Source organism: Anomaloglossus baeobatrachus, chromosome 5, assembly GCF_048569485.1.
Source record: "Anomaloglossus baeobatrachus isolate aAnoBae1 chromosome 5, aAnoBae1.hap1, whole genome shotgun sequence".
In the NCBI taxonomy this organism is placed as follows: domain Eukaryota; kingdom Metazoa; phylum Chordata; class Amphibia; order Anura; family Aromobatidae; genus Anomaloglossus; species Anomaloglossus baeobatrachus.
The window spans coordinates 308,256,497-308,273,130 of record NC_134357.1 but is presented as its reverse complement, the minus strand read 5'-3'; the positions used below and the strand labels follow the sequence as shown (position 1 = coordinate 308,273,130).

At 42.1% G+C, this 16,634-nt stretch overlaps 1 protein-coding gene across 1 annotated transcript in view; it reads right to left on the bottom strand.

Moving 5' to 3' along the window:
- The window catches only part of LOC142311351 (lysosomal alpha-glucosidase-like), a 63,050-nt gene that overhangs the window by 26,547 nt on the left and 19,869 nt on the right, over positions 1-16,634 (bottom strand). Inside the window, exons 5-10 of the mRNA XM_075349696.1 lie at positions 16,274-16,370; positions 14,585-14,704; positions 7,627-7,745; positions 1,326-1,457; positions 1,133-1,243; positions 445-558 (exon numbers count right to left, since the gene is read on the bottom strand). Of these exons, the coding sequence (XP_075205811.1) occupies positions 445-558; positions 1,133-1,243; positions 1,326-1,457; positions 7,627-7,745; positions 14,585-14,704; positions 16,274-16,370 (693 nt within the window). The remainder of the gene's footprint in view (positions 1-444; positions 559-1,132; positions 1,244-1,325; positions 1,458-7,626; positions 7,746-14,584; positions 14,705-16,273; positions 16,371-16,634) is intronic.

Below are 16,634 nucleotides of genomic sequence, written 5' to 3'. Positions count from 1 at the left end.
ACAACAGATGGGGGCGGGTACGCTCGCTAGCGATATCGGTACCGATATTGCAGCGTGTAAACTAACCTTAACAGCAGTTCTTGCTCTATACGCGTAGGTTAAGTGTTTCATCCTAAAATGTCAATGCAGAGTATTGCAAGCAGCTTGCACAAGAGATTGTGCAGCTGTAGGGGAAGACTTCCCACAGAGAAGAAAAACTTTTTTTTTTTTGTTTATTACCATGTTAACCTTCCCCATAACTATATAGACAATGCCGAACCAGCGCTAATGTATACAGATTAGGGAGCACTGACAGTGCATCCTCCTCCGAACCCAGCTGTCATGTGATCACTAGATATAAAGAGGCAACAGAAGTTGCTGGGTCTTAGGAGGTCCAGGCAGGAGATCAATTCTGCTGCAACTGGGACTAATATTTATTAAGGCAAACATATATTTAATACTTACAATCCACATGCCATCAAAAGGAACCTGATCATGAAAGTTCTTCACCATATCATACCACCACTTAAAAGTCTCAGGGTTTGTGAAATCTGGAAACACAGTCAGACCTGGCCAAACCTGATAGAAAGGTGATAAAGTCATTAATGGATGCTTCAGGGGAAAAATAAATAAAATACCAGGCAAACGGTTCTGTGTTAAAAAGGAACCAACCAGTAGAATTTTCATAGTCCCGCCCCGATGCACACACTAACCAATCAGTGCATTTGCATTTCTGGAACTATAATCATCCAATCTCTCAACAAAAGGTATGATTCGAGTCAGCATCTTAGCACCAGTATGGCACTGCTGGACTTCTTATATCCGGCTGGTTGGTTCCATATAAACGACTGTTCTGTATAAATTTACCAGGTACATTACTATCCTACTAACAGGTGACTAGTCTAAATGGTTAACATCATAGCCCATTTTAGAATGGTCTGTAAATCATGACACTATAAGATGAAATATTGCAGCTGACCAGCAGAGGTCAGCAGAGCAGATAGGATTTCTCGCTATTTTATATTAGTGACCATATTAAATTTACACTTAAAGTAATAATTGTTCTTCCAATAGACATGTGCCTATGTAGCTAAGGCAAAAAAAACCCCAAAACATTACCATCATCAGTCTAGTAACACATTGAGCAATGTACCTTTCCAACAAGAGGCTGACCAGTTGCATTTTTGATAAAAACTCCCCTTTTCAGTCCATCATCATAAGGAGGGTAAGTGCCAGGGGAACCAGTACTGCTAATGGCTGGGTCCTAAAATGCAAAGAGTCGCACTATAGTAAATGTCAAGAGTATTCTAGATATGGTCACAGCCCAATAAGCCACACTTTCTTACCACAATCATTACATATTTAAGTCCTTGTCCATGGAAATCTCCGAGCATGTTGGAATAATCTCCAAAACGTGTTTTGTCATATGTAAAGTCTCGATATGCATCCATGTAGTCAATGTCATTCCACTGTACATCCTGGAAAAGACAATAGAGGAACATAAAAAAGGAGATCAGATCACTTCTGAAATACTCCTGTAGGAACTGCAATGGAGGCCAGCACTCCAGAATCAAAAGTATCAGAAGAGAGAATTCAAGAACTAAAAAGACACACCTCTCATATCAACAAGCTGTATGTAACCTAAACTGGTAATATTAAAAACGCCAGCCGCAAGCGCTCGCATAGCTCCATTGACAGATAAAATTTAAAAAAAAAAAATTCTGTGTTTCAGAAAAAAACTAAACATTATCTATTGCATCAATATATTCTTTTTTTAAAACTTAGTTTCTAATATATTTATTAATGAACTAGCAAGCCATCAAACAGACCTTCATTACATGCATTATACTAAAAAATAAAATCTAAAACATTTTTGAGTTGTATATCAAAATGGCCATTTTCATCCCTGCCTAGTAACTACGTCACAGCAATCTCAATATACTGGGTCCTACCGCTATATTGCTGACTCTCTGGCTTTTAAAACCTACATATATGGGCAAAGACAGACCCGCTATTAAAGGATAAAAACACCTGTGGCTAATGGGGTGTTTTTTCCATTAATAGCGGGTCTCTGCCCATATATGTAGGTCTTAAAAGCCAGAGAGAGGCAGCAATATAGAGTAGGACCCAGTATAATGAGTTTGCCGTGATGATGTGGCTACTGGGCAGGGATGAAAATGGCCATTTTTGGTAAGCAAAACAACTCCCTTTTTTTAGATTTAGTTTTTTTTTGTTTGTAGTTGAAAGCTTTGGCATGGAAGTCTTTTTGTCTGTTCATTATCTGCAGTTGATACTAAGCTCTGCAGAATAAAACAAAAAACAAAAACGCAACACTTTGCCGACCTGGTGATTTTTTTTTATACTTTTGAGCTTCATTTTTCTTTCCTTTCTTCCAAAAGCCATTGGTTTTATAATTTTCTGTCAACATAGCTGTATGTGGGCTCGCTTTTTTTTCAGGGAGCATTGTACTTTAATGTTTTGGGGTGTTTTTAGGTGGTTTTCGGTGGAGTAAAAATGACCTTGACGCACTCAAGTTGGTACAATTTCAGCCATTCCAAAACTTGTGTAGTGTTTTGTTTTTTTTTCCTCGTAAGACTTTGATCACTTTTTCTTGCACGATTAGGAGGTGGTGCAATGAGCAAAAAAAAAAAAAAAAATAAAATAGCAATTCTGGCATTTACACCCCCCCCTTTATAGATTTACTATGTGGGTTAACTTTATATTTAGATTGGGTTGTCTTATCCATGGTTTTTTTTCTCTCTGAAGAACTAGGAAAGGGGGAGAAGGGCGATAAAAAGGTGACATACTTTCTAAAACTTTTTATGGAAGGGTCTCTTTGAGGAGTCCGCAATCATTTGATCGCTTGTTGTATATATTGCATTATCACAATGGGCTTTATAGGATGGTGGGCTCAGATGCAATGACAACCCACTGCCACCATGCGTTTATGTCACAGCTGGGGGCGATGAGCTCCCAAATTGGCAGATATAGGATTGCAGAACCCAAATGCAGCAGCAACTGGGTCTAGCTCCGATCGCTGCTGTTAAAATGCAGATGCCAAGATGAGTGGAGCAGACTCCGCTAATGACCCGTTCCATACACCCCGACCCGACGTGTGACGTACACGTACATCTCAAGTCAGGAAAGGGTTAATCAACACAAGAGGATGAGGCTTTTTTTTCTTGCTACAGAGGTATTTGGGGAAACGGGAGCTGAGAAACTGCAAATAAAAGTGATGCAATTGGGCCACAAAACAAATGTTGCCTTTGCCCTTGTCAACACGTTATGTTTATAGATTGCTATTGATGGACCAATTTATCCTTCAATAGAGAGTCTCTCTTAGCCCATATATGTAGGTTTTAAAAGCCAGAGAGAGGTAGTAATATAGAGTAGGACCCAGTATAATGAGATTGCCGTCACATGGCTACTGGGCAGGTATGAAAAAGGCCATTTCCATATGCAAAACATGTCAACACTGTAATTTTATAGATTGCTATTGATGGGCCAATGGCTTTTTTTAAAAAATAAATAAATTTATAAACAGTGTAACCATAGTATCATGTAAAAGTAGCACTTCTCTGTTTTGCCATTAGGTGGCAGATAATTCTCCATAACTGGCTGGTAAACCAGTCCTTATACCACATCCAGGAATAGGACTTCAGTATCACAAGAAGAAGGGAACAATATTGCTGTGAATTATGGCGAACCAAACTATAAAAATACTACATATTCTGTAGCATCTATTAAAAATAAAAAAAAACCCTAATGAGAACCCGCTAAGATCCAAAGTAAAAGGGAATAGTGACAGAATATTAGTATTAAAAACGGAATTTTATTAATATACATATTAAAATTACCATAGACCGAAGTGAAATATAAAATCAAATGATACATTTATGTTGATGCACTATAGTGACTTTATACAGAATTTTGGATTACTCATATTCTGTAACATCTATCATATAGTAAATATAGTCTGTTCTTAATATCAGCAGAACATGTTTATAGCAACCTCAAAGCAAGGCTCTTAGGGCCAGAATAGTCATTTACAGTTTTATTTATGTTAGTTTTTTGGATTTCAGTATTCAGTAAGGGGAAAAAAAAGCAATAGAGAGTTTGTCAAAATTATCTGAATGGATCATGAATTTATGACTAAAATCCCAAATGCTCTTTACTAATGTCTTACAGTATTTTAGAGCAAATTGTCCCAAAGTTCCACTAAAATGTTGCAAAATGCACCCAAAAATGATCAGGCACCCATAAAAAAAAAAAAAAAGAAATATATCACTTTGCTGTTACTGGTGTACATTTGCACATAAATGACTTTTTAAAAAGTCACAAAGTCACTGTAAAAAACAGTTAAAACTGCTGCAAAGGGTAAAGAAAAATTGAGTAAAATTTAAAAAAAAAAAAAAACAAAAAAAAAAACCCACAAGAAACCACAGACTAAAAAACACAAAAAAACCTCCTCATCTGATTACGAATTGTGATCAGCAAGCACTACCATAGGTCCTTCCCGGAGGGATATCTGGCTATTTTCCATGTCGAGACTCCTAACAGAGGCTCCACGGACCTTTTTGATTAGGTCTCAAAATTAACAGGTTGGACACCCAGACGGGCTCAACTTGAGTACAAAATGTAATGGAAGTCAATGGGAAACTCAAGCATTCCTACAACAGATCTTCTGGAAATATGCTTGAGTTTCCCATTGAATTTCATTATGCTTCATACACGAATTGAGCCTGTCTGAGCGTCCGACCTATTTTCAGCGCCAGCATCAGGCATCTGGAAGTGTTCAGTTCTGAAGCCGCCCTGTCAACGGATAGCAGCCATGGCGGGTACTGGACATTCGCCTCCCATTCAAATTAATAGGAGGCGGATGTTAAGTACTCGACCGCCGCAATCAGTAGATGGGGCAGCTCCAGAAATGAGCATTTCTGGCTGCCTGCTGCCTCTACTAAGAGCACCTGATCAGTGGGGTTGGCGGGTGTCGGACCCCGGTCAATTAGACATTGATGACCTATCTAAGGATAGGCCATCAATGTAAAAGTAGTGCATAACTTCTTTAAAGGACTCAGACGTTTGTGCCAAATCGGTCCAAGTTTTAATAGCTAAAGCACAGACTGACCCCCTAACCAAAGCATGACAGGTTCATATGAGGATGTCATGCTTGGGTCGGGAGATCGGCAGCCAGTCTGTGCATGGCAGTCCGAGATCAGACCCAAATCCACAGATCTCTGAATGAGCCCTAAAAGGAGTGTGCTTACCTCCTTTCCTCCCAGATTCCTTCTGGTCAGGGAAGGGAGGCTCAAAGAAGATTGACAGTTTGGACAGTGGCATGGTAGTGCCACTTGTCCGAGCTGGCAACATGGGAGATCACTCACAAGCACACGGGGAACTGTAATGGGCCGGATGCAGGTATCTGGTCAGCTTTAGCGCAGCATGAGCAGGCTGTGAAGCATAGGTAAGCACGTGTGTAACGCTTACAAGTGCGAGGTAATAGACCACTCTCAGGACCTCCGGTAACCTCAACAACAAGTATCAATCAAAAACTCTTCCATTCTTGAGAATTAAAAAGATTTTTAGTAAGAGGTCATTTGTAAGGTTGTTTGTTTTTCTAAAAACATTTTGTCTCAAAATCCTAAATGGTTAAAATTCAAACAGGCCATGATTCCTATGCAACAGCTTACAAACCATATTAACAACCTTGCTTTTACACTCCGGATCACTCATCCTTTGCGTGAGTGTAGCACGCACACCATGATAATTCAGTTTTGCCAAACTATTATATGGCCGATACTCTCCTCCGGATATGGAGCTACAGCTACGGCACATCAGACATCTAACAATTGATGTGTCCTTACAGGTAAGCGCTACCATCACTCTTACCCCTATCTTGTTCTTTATGGTACTGCCCACCTGTGCTCTTTTGCCCATCCAGATCTTCCAACATGTGAACTTCCCCATGGTTCCATACAGGACAGTGATAATTTCAATATAAATCACAGGGGTCATTGTAAGACGTAAAATCAGGTATAATACAGTACAATAATATATTATACACACACATGCCGTACAGTATAAAAAATCTTTTTCATATCCTTTATGCGAAACTTTCCACTCATTACTGGCTATCATCCATAATCAAATGAACTCAGACCATGCCAATGAATCTAAAGTTGAGGAACACATTTGTGAGCCTATGCATCAATATAATGTGTTTACAATGATGGAGCACATTCTGAGGCTGCCAGACGGACAGCTGAGACACAAATGAGATTAAGTGAATCTGGTCTCCGCGAGTCCCTGTAGACTGACCTTCCAAGCCCCCAAATAACAGTTCCTTCTAGTGCTCGTGGAAATTATAGTGATGAAATTTAAAGATACTTAAAGAAGCCCATAATGTAAGGCTAACCAGATTCTTAATTCCGCACCGCTATCCTTCATGGAGCATTATTAGATTAGGTTTTCAAGCTGCACAATATGTATTGGAGTTGTCATCTTGCTAGAACATACTAACTTGCTGAAATATTTGGAAACCACAAATACAGAACCCAGAAAACTGTCTGTCTTTTAGCTAAAGCTGGAACACAAGTCCATATCATTTCTGGATCACATTCAAGAAAGCAAATTTTCCAATTCAAGTCAGCAAATTTCATAACTTCTCCACTTTTGGCAGAAGCTTTCATTGTATTTCTTTGATCTTTTGGTATGCCCTTCAGATGGTAATTTTCTATCTCTATACACATCTTTTGGTAACAAAGTTCTTTGTCTGATCGAATGGCTATTTAGTCTTTTACTGATGTTGTTTGCGTCCTGCTTATTCCCTTTTGACATTCGTCTTTTTTTGATCTTTAAGGTCTCCTTTGTTAACCATGGCTGCTGGGGTCTTTTCTGCCTCATGTTTATTGTCTTCCTGGCTTCTTCAGTGATAATATTGTTTATATGTGTCCACAATTCCAAAGGCTTTCTTCCATCTGTGTCAAGTTATATAAATCAGTTCAGATCATTACAAAAAAACTTCAGGTATGTTGGTCAAATCGAAGTTGGAAATTACCTGTTGTCCATTTGTGTAGCTTGAGTGTAATCTTTGCTGTCAAAAGTTCGTGATTAGTTCCACAGTCAGTTCCTGGCCTTGTTTTCATGGTAATAATGGACGACCTCCATCTTTGGTGGACACATATGTAGTCAGATTCTTATAGGTACTATTCGTGATATCCATGTGTAGAGTTTCCGTTTATGATTTTGGAAGAAGATGCTCACGATGTACAGTTGATTTATTCTACAAAGTCAATGAATATCAGGTTTCATTCACCAAGTCCAGATCTGTATAACACCACCCACACCCGATTGTACATGGACAGAAATCTGCCAATTAGTGGTGTGGATTGGGTTATACAGAACTCAACATTCAGAGAATTGGAAGAAAAAACGGTGATTTTTATCAAAACTACAGCATGCAGCCTAGTAAGTGATATAACTTGAATCGGGATCAATGGCCCTACGTTAAGCTGCTGTCAGATGGGGTAGCAAAAACTTGGTGACAGATTCACTTTAAACACTACAATAGGTTCAAGCAATCCGATGGAAAAAAAAAAAAAAAAAAAACAACAACAACATGAATGTGAGAATTGTATACCCTCTTACCAAAGGCATTTTGGCTTTGGTCATATTTCTTACGACCTCTCGAGTTATATTTGAAGTCGAGTATCCCCATCGGCATATGTGAAATCCCAGACCCCAAAGTGGAGGCATGAAGGGAAGTCCTGAAAAGACAAATAGTTATAGTTACTATTAACCAAATATTTGTTTAAAATAACTCCTATTACAGTAATTGTAAGTTAATGGACTTACAAACTACAGCACAACTCTTGTACCCAAACCAGTAGCGTAGCTATCCGGGGGTGTGCTGCACTCACAAGGGCCTACCTGGACCTGCTGCCACTTAACTAGATCACTATATCTGCTTGTACTTGCGCGCCTGGTAGTGTAGGGAGACACGATCTTCCTGCACTGCGGCTTTCCACTTTATGGACCGCAGGACTTTAAGCCCACAGTCTCCAGAACAGCAGTGTGATAGCGCCAGCTGATGCACAGAATGTCGGAGTCTCAGTACCGTGACGTCTTGTGCTGTGCTGTTCCCTGCGTGCGCTGGGCCAATAAGGATCCTGGATTAGGAGAGTATAGGATTTTTTTTATTTTTATTAATTAAAAACATGTGGTGGGACTGTGGAGGTAGCAAAGTATGGGGGGACCCTCCTACATTGTAGGTAGTACTGTGAGGGTCCTTATATACATTGTAGCAGGCTTTATACCATGTGGGGGCCCTTATACAGCGTGGAAGCTAATGCTGGGACCATTATACAGTTTGGGGCTAATCATACAGTTTGAGGACACTGTGGAGGCCTTCATACAATATGGGAGCTATTGTGGAGAACTGTCAAATTTTGGGGGCTCATTATACAGTGTCCAAGCTAATGTGAGAGCCAATATAAGGCTTGAGGGCTACTGTGGGGACCATTAAACAGTGTGTTTGCTACTGTGGGGGCTATTATACAGTGTGGAGGCCATTTTACAGTATGTGGACGATTATGCTGTGTTTTGGGTGAACTCTGGCCCACCAATCCTTGTATAGGGGAGTTGTTGGCCCTCTATACCGTGTATAGGGGAGCTGTGGGTCCAAGATAGAGTGGAGATGTTGGCCCATCATACTTTGTATAGAGGCATCATACGGTGTATATGGAGCTGCTTATTTGGGGACTCGGGGGACATTATTAAATGTTGATTAGACATTTAAAAATCATTATTGTTATGGGGCACTCAGGGTATTGTGACCATCAAAGGAGCACACGGGGCGTTACTTTCTAGGAGCAAAATGTAGGCACTTCTAGGGCACTTGCAAAGGGTATTATTTTTTTCTAGGGGGTAATTTTATCACGCACAGAGCGCAAAAGGAGGCATTATTACCATATAAGAGGCACAGTGGTGGCATTAGTATGTGGGGTAGTAAGAGGAGCACAGTTTTTGTATCACACAGCAGGTGCAGTAATACGAACACATGCCGCAGCAGCGGCTCAGTATTGGGGTATCAGTAGGATGAGGAGATTGTGCAGGTTGATAGGGCAGTGCTGGAAATGTAATAAGTCAAATGTGTTTGTGTTGTAATATCTAGAGAGGAGTCATGGCTGGAAAAAGTTGTCATTTCATTCTGAGCCAGATAAAAACAAAACAAAACAAAATGGGAAAAGTGATTACAACTATGGTGGTGCAGCCCAATTGTGAGTACGAAGGAACCTCATCAATTGAGCCACTGCTACTGGAAATAAAGCTGTACTATTACTGGCACATAATGACCACATAGCGTGCTGCCAGGTAATCCAGCAGACTGTATTCATTAGCTCTGTATAACTGCTACATCTGCAGCAGAGAAAACATTGATTTTATCAAAATGACAGCAAACAGCTTAGTAAGAGACATGTCAGGTTACCTTGCGGTCACAGGTGGAGGGCCATGGGAACCTCCAGCTGTGTCTGCAACTAACCTGAGTGACGTCACTGCTGATTGCTGAGGCTCAATCTCTGTCTGAAGTTACAGCATGAGGTCATGTTCTATGGCCGCTCGCTGTCACTTCAGATGTAGCAGAGCCAGGATCGTCATGGGACCTCGTGTGGATTACGTCGGACATGGGTGTTTTGGGGGTTAATAAAGTGTTAAAAGAAGGTGGGTTTGTTGCCTTAATTCAAATAAAGGATTTTTTCGGTGTTTGTGTTGTTTTTGTTACATTCACTTACAGATTAGTAAGGGAGGGTTCATAGACCCTCTCCATTAATAATCTAGGGCTTAGTAGAGTCTGTGAGCTGACATCAACCCCTTATTACCCCGACTGCCACCACACCAGGGCAATCGGGAAGAGCTGGGTAAAGTTCCAGGACTGTCACATCTAATGGAAGTGACAATTCTGGGCAGCTGGAGGATGCTATTTTTTAGGCTCAATAAGCATGGGTTTCCCCAGCCTGAAAATACCAGCCCACAGCTCTAGGCTTTATCTTGGCTGGGTATAAAAATTGGGAGGGGACCGCACGCCATTTTTTTTTTAAATTATTTATTTAAATAATTTAAAGAAAGCTGAGGACTGTACATGTATGCTTAATATATGCTGGTATCAATAGATGGGGGGACATTGCGCCATTTTATTTATTTTACACCACAATATAATAGACCCACAGAGAGGGTCTGTGATTCCAACCAATCACAGATGCTGTCTGCGGGCGGGGTCTGACTGTGGCTAGAGACACAGGTGGGTGGGGAAAGCAGTGAATATGTATGAGATGTATGAGGGATAATGAGCAGCCCTGGAAGTACATCCGCAGGAAAGCATTTACAGCATTTTGGGAGACTCTGTGTAATGGAACCAGCAGGGGGAGCTGGAACACCAGGAGAGTGCTAGGCAGAAACTCTCCACTAGATGGCACTAGACTGTTAGAAACCAGCAGGGGGAGCTGGAGCACCAGCAGTTGCTGGGCAGAAACTCCACTAGGTGGCACTAATCTCCCAAGTGGAAGGTCGTAGGGGCCAAAGACAGAGCCAGGAGGTCGACGAGATACCAGGGATCAGACAGAGGCAGAGTACAGGAACAGTCAAGTCAGAAATCCGAGAGAGAGCATCATAGATCGGTGGAGCACGGAAATCAGAGTTTAAATACAAGCAAGTCAGGATCCAGAGGAGCAAGTAATAGCAGGGAATACAGGAGGACGGAACAACAGAGGAGGGAGGACAGGTGTTAAAAGAGGAACGGAGGCAGTCAGGACAGGAAGCAGGGAGGACGGACAGTCAGTACGGGAGGCAGGGAGAACATACACAATCAGGACGGGAGCAGAGGGAAACAGACACAATCAGGACGGGAGCAGGATCAGAACTTACAGGAACCAGTGGCACACTGCAGAGCAGAATTATAACTCGCACCGCATTAACAGAAATGTCACATAGATAAGGCGCCATGATCCTGGGAACGAGGCACGGAGAGGGGGCCCTCCCACCGACCATACTCCGGGGAACCCTGACAGCCATGAGGTATTACACTCGGTAAGTATGTCCTGCTTTAACTCTTCTTTAAATTTTCTTTTGCAGCCCCCAATTGACTTTTGCCTCCAATTGAATTCAATGGGTTCGACTAGGGTTGCCGATCGGATCGGCTAGGATCGCCAATCTGAAGTGCGATCTCAGGAAGGCTCGGCAATCCCAAACCAATCCGATCCTTGGCAGGATTGGTATCTTTAAGGGTGCTTTACACGCTGCGACATAGCTAGCGATTGCTAGCGATGTCATGCGCGATAGCACCCGCCCCCGTCGTTCGTGCGACATTTGGTGATCGCTGCCGTAGCCAACATTATCGCTACGGCAGCATCACACGCGCATACCTGGTCAGCGACGTCGCTGTGACGCTGAACAATCCCTCCCTCAAAGGGGAGGTGCGTTCAGCGTCATAGCGACGTCACTGTGGCGTCACATAGCGGTCGGCCACTAGAAGTGGAGGGGCGGAGATGAGCGGGTCGTAACTTCCCACCCACCTCCTTCCTTCAGCATTGCCGGTGGACGCAGGTAAGGAGATGTTCGTCGTTCCTGCGGTGTCACACACAGCGATGTGTGATGCTGCAGGAACGATGAACAACATCGTACCTGTGGCAGCAGCGATATTAAGGAAATGAGCGACGTGTCAACGATCACCGTTTTTAAACGATTTTTCGATCGTTGATCGTCTTTCATTGGTGTCACATGGTGCGATGTCGCTGCCGGCGCTGGATGTGCGTCACGAACGACGTGACCCCGACGATATATCGGTAGCGATGTCGCAGCATGTAAAGCCCCCTTTACTGTTCACTACTCAACCAACCCTTTGTCAATCAATACATTTCCGCTCAAGTAAAATAGTAGTAACCTGTATTCATCTCTGGTGCGCGCGCCATTCCAGTGGTATCGGCACTGCCTCTCCTGGGACTCCCAAGACATTGCAAAGTCACGCAATCCTTGCAGACAACCAGTGGCTGCTTCATGGTTTTCTCCTTACAGCTAATAAGACATCTGGAGGAAGTCAGAGCTGCGTATGTTCTCACCACCTCTGGATGTCCGTTACATCCCAAGGAGGGGCACGTGTAGAAATGGCCATACCACTGGTTTCAAGGCCAAATATCTGTAATGCCAAGCGGTTTGTGTATCTAAATGAAACTAGTGGTGTCCATCCCCCACACCATAATCCTGGGAGTACGACCAGTGTGACGTTCCCAAGTGAAGGCATCTTCATGGCATTGCCCATATGGTGGCCAGAGCAATCTCCAGCTAACACTATGTCCAAAACGTTTCGATAAAAAAGGATAGATCTCCATTAAAATCCACTGTGCCATCTTGCTCTGCCGCAGGATAGTCTTTGAGATTGGTGGCAGAAGGTCAATTGAGCATCTGTAGCTAGACATCTGGCTCAGAGCTCAATGTCGTGAAAATGTCTTCTGACTTTTTTATAGACTGCTTGACTCAATAAACTTGGTATGTGATGTCTAATTCTCACTTTCAGTACGGAATGGATCACTACGCCCCATTTGTATGTGAGGAGGTTATCTCCTGTGCAACTCTTTCACTCCAGTTCATCATCGTTCTCCCCACCATTGGGACATAAAATGATGAACAGTGCCGACAGCTCTAAACTTACAGACCTCAGAAGATGACGAGCATACACAAAGCTTTGTTCCTCTCAGTTTGTGACAAGTGGTAACTGGCACGTCATTGCACAATGATCCCACAATATTGGATTGGATTTTTGAGATTTTATTTCACCATTAAAACCATTTACTTTAAATCCAGACTGAAGATTGAATATTTGATCTTTGATAGATCTTAGAGATATCTGCTACCTCCTCGACTTGGATAACCATACTGCATATCCTGGTTGGTGTTACAATTTCAATGTTGAGAAATGTTGAATTCTGCTCAGCTCCTCCTGCTATAATATATAATATGATGCTAGCAGATATGGCTGCATGTGCAATATGACAAGCTCACTTTAAAGGGAACCTGTCAGATGCAATATGCACCCATAACCACGAGCAGTTCTGGGTGCATATTGATAATCCCTGCCTAACCGTCCCTGCTTCGGTAGTTGGATAAAGAGATCTTTAGAAAAAGTATTTCTAAAGATCTTTTACCGTATGCTAATGAGCGATGGGACTAGTCCCCTGGGCGTTGCTTCCCTTGCTAGTCGGCTCCATTAGCATGTTGGTACACCCCTGTGGGTGTGCTAACCTGCTAATGAATGTGCAGCATCAGAGGAGGATCTCACTCACCACTCCACTGCCATCGCCTCCTGACGCTGGATTTCGGCTCAGTGCGCATAACCCCGGACTTTCGGTCACGCTCATTACTTCAGTTTGAATCCGAGACGCGTACACCCGGCTTCATAGTGCGCATGACCTAACCTCCGGAGTCATGCGAACTGAGCAGAAATCCAGCGTCGGGCGGCAATGGCAGTGGAGAGGTGAGTGAGATCATCCTCTGATGTTGCACATTCATTAGTATGTTAGTACAACCACAGGGGTATGCTAACATACTAACGGGGCAGACTAGCCAGGGAAACTAACGCCAAGGGGGCTAGTCTCCTCACTGATTAGCATAAGATAAAATATGTTTAGAAATAATTTTTGAAGTGTATACAAGCTAAGAGGGTGGACTAGTCGGGGAAAGTAACACCCTCATGCCTAGTCCCTAGCCTCATTAGCATATGATAAAGAATCTTCAGAAATACTTTTCTACAGATCTCTTTATCTATGCTAGTGTATACAGGGACAGTCAGGCAGGGATTAGCAATATGCACCCAGAACTGCTCGTGGTTCTGGGTGCATATTGGACCTGACAGGTTTTTTTTAATAGCATATGAAGCTATATATTGCGGATTATTAAGATTGGACTTTAAACTTTAAAAGGTCTAAAGAACATCAGGACAGCTGGGATTCTCACAGACTAATTCCAAAGACAGTTGTTCAATGGTAAATCCTCACCTATACAGAGCTGTAGGTGAGGCTTTTCCATCTGACAGTTGTGTTGACAACTGGGCTACCATGCCTTCCTGCAGCGTCCCCCAACACCAGTTTTAAAACTATGGGTGGGAGAGCTTGCAGACAGGAAAAAAAAAAAAAAAAAAACACCAACAAAATAATCCCTTAAGAAGTTTTAAAAAGGGTCTTGTCATCATATTCATGCTTTGCTAGACCAAACCTAGTGGAGCAAGATCGGGGAGAAACCACTTGGGCCTTGGAATAGTCAACCTAGACAGGTAGTCCCATAAATAGCATGTGGTTTGAGCAGCAGGAATCAGATGACAAGTGCCCTCTAAAAAGTGGGGTTTTATTTCAAACCATGAAAAGTATTTAAAATGAAATTCCTTCAGGTGAGGGACCCCTTTATGGAGAAGGGCTACAATGTCCGGTGGGTGGATAACTACATTTATTTTTCTTCACATATGATTATGTCCCCAGCTTGAGGAGGTTTGGGATTTTCAGCTGCAAATACATTCACTCCACAACAATTGGATTCAGATTTTCTTGTATGTTCTTATTCTTACCAATCACTTCATGATACTGGCGGATCACCGATTTGGGCTCTGGACCCAAAAACACATAAAAGTCAAAGATGCCTCCTATAGTCCTCCAGGTAAGGGCTGTGGTTGGCTGAAGGAGGACATCTAGATGGAAACATATATTGAGTTATTATTATTAATAATAGAAATGAACAGGCTTGGCAACTACTTTACTTTTTGCTTCTTCTATGATGTTCAAGGGCAGAGAACTAATACCAACTTCACTTTTTTGCAATAAAATGATTTCAGTTTTCAGGAAAAAACAGGGGACAGGCTGGTAAAGTTTAACTTTTATGTAAATTTTATTGTTAAAGTCCTTGCCACCACTTGTCTATGTTCGTAGTGCTGGAATGGTGATGCCGCCATAAAACATGTTACTAAATCATGTGCCCAAGCAGTCGTAGCATGGTAGATGGCACAAGAGCAATAAAGGGCAGTTCTTGGCTGCAGAGGTCACGTTACAGATAAGAATCCTGAAGAAAATGAAAAGTAGTCACAAGTTCATTCTTCAGGCCCTGCCTGCAAAATAGCCATCTGCTTTTTATACCCAATAGTATGGCATGAAAGCCGACAACAGCAGAGCTACGCAAGAACCACAACTGAGCCATCATCAAAGCCGCCTCAGGAAAAACGACTGTCAGCCTTTTCCTGAAGCTGCTTTCCATAGAAAAGCTCGGCTGGTGCACCTGCCTCTTAAAATCTGCACTTATTCTATCTGAATACAGACTGCGGAATCATAAGGGTGCGATGTGCACACGGTCCCATTTTCCCGTTATTCTCCAGGTAGGTAAATGGTCACTGTATGTAGGAGACTTGTATATTTGAGGTCAAGTGCTGACTAGGGTCATCCAAATTCTCTCAATAGAAAAGAAGTGAGAGAAGCAAAAAGGATTCTAGTCAGCACCTGACTGCAAGTATTCAAATCTCATACATGTGGCTAACACTCACCCACTTGGAAAATACAGAAGAATTATGGGTGCACAATTCGTGAGAAAGTGCAGCACATGGGAGAAAAATTAACTAAAAGCCAGCACATCCTTGTGGGAGTAACTGAAAGCCAGCACCTTGTAGGAGTAATTTGAAAGCCGGCACCTCGTGGGAGTAACTGAAAGCCGGCACCTCATGGGAGTAACTGAAAGCTGGCACCTCATGGGAGTAACTGAAAGCTGGCACCTCGGGGTAGAAATAGTCAGATGATATAGGGAACGATTACAATCACTACTCAGTACATAGTGAGCGGTGGCTGTAAGCACACTGAGGCACTGACTGCCAACTCTGCACTGATGCACTGCAAAGCCGACTGTTCACGTACCGGAATGTGTTTACAGCCACCACTCAGTGCTGTGAGTGATGACTGTAGCCATGCCAACATGTATTAATGAAAGCCAGATGCTCCAGAGAGGAAAAAAGTTAAAATTTACAGGGTGCCGCACTTTAGGTATTGTAGTCTGTAAAAATGTATGTAGTCTGGCACCTACATAACGCTATTGACCTGCAGATTAACAGTATATCTGAAAGTTAACGGTATCCATTGTGACAGGTTCCCTTTAAGACACCAGTATATCAGCGCATTCGACAATTTTGTGAATATTGTACAATGGACAAGATTGCCAGTGGTTACTTTCACATCTTACAAGAACATGAAAACTATTCATTAAAAAGTAAAATATATACCCATAGCATTGCTGTTTAACAGAAACACCCCATGAGCTGAACCATCTTTTTCCAAAGCCAAATAGAATGGATGGGAACCATATAAATTCGCTTCTTTCTGTAGAAGAAAAAAGAAAAAAAAAATTCAACACTACAGATCTTATTTTTGAATGTTTAAATAATTGTGGCTAACTACCTAAAATGTAAAGCTCATCAAAAATGGTTGTATGGATACTGCCTGTATTTTACTATAAAGGGAGTTTGTCAGCACAGAATTACTGTTCAGACCAAGCATAAGAACTCACTGCTGCCTTGGGTTTATTAGTTTACCTTCCCACTTTCACTTATACTGAACAAAAAAAATATAAATGCAACATTTGGG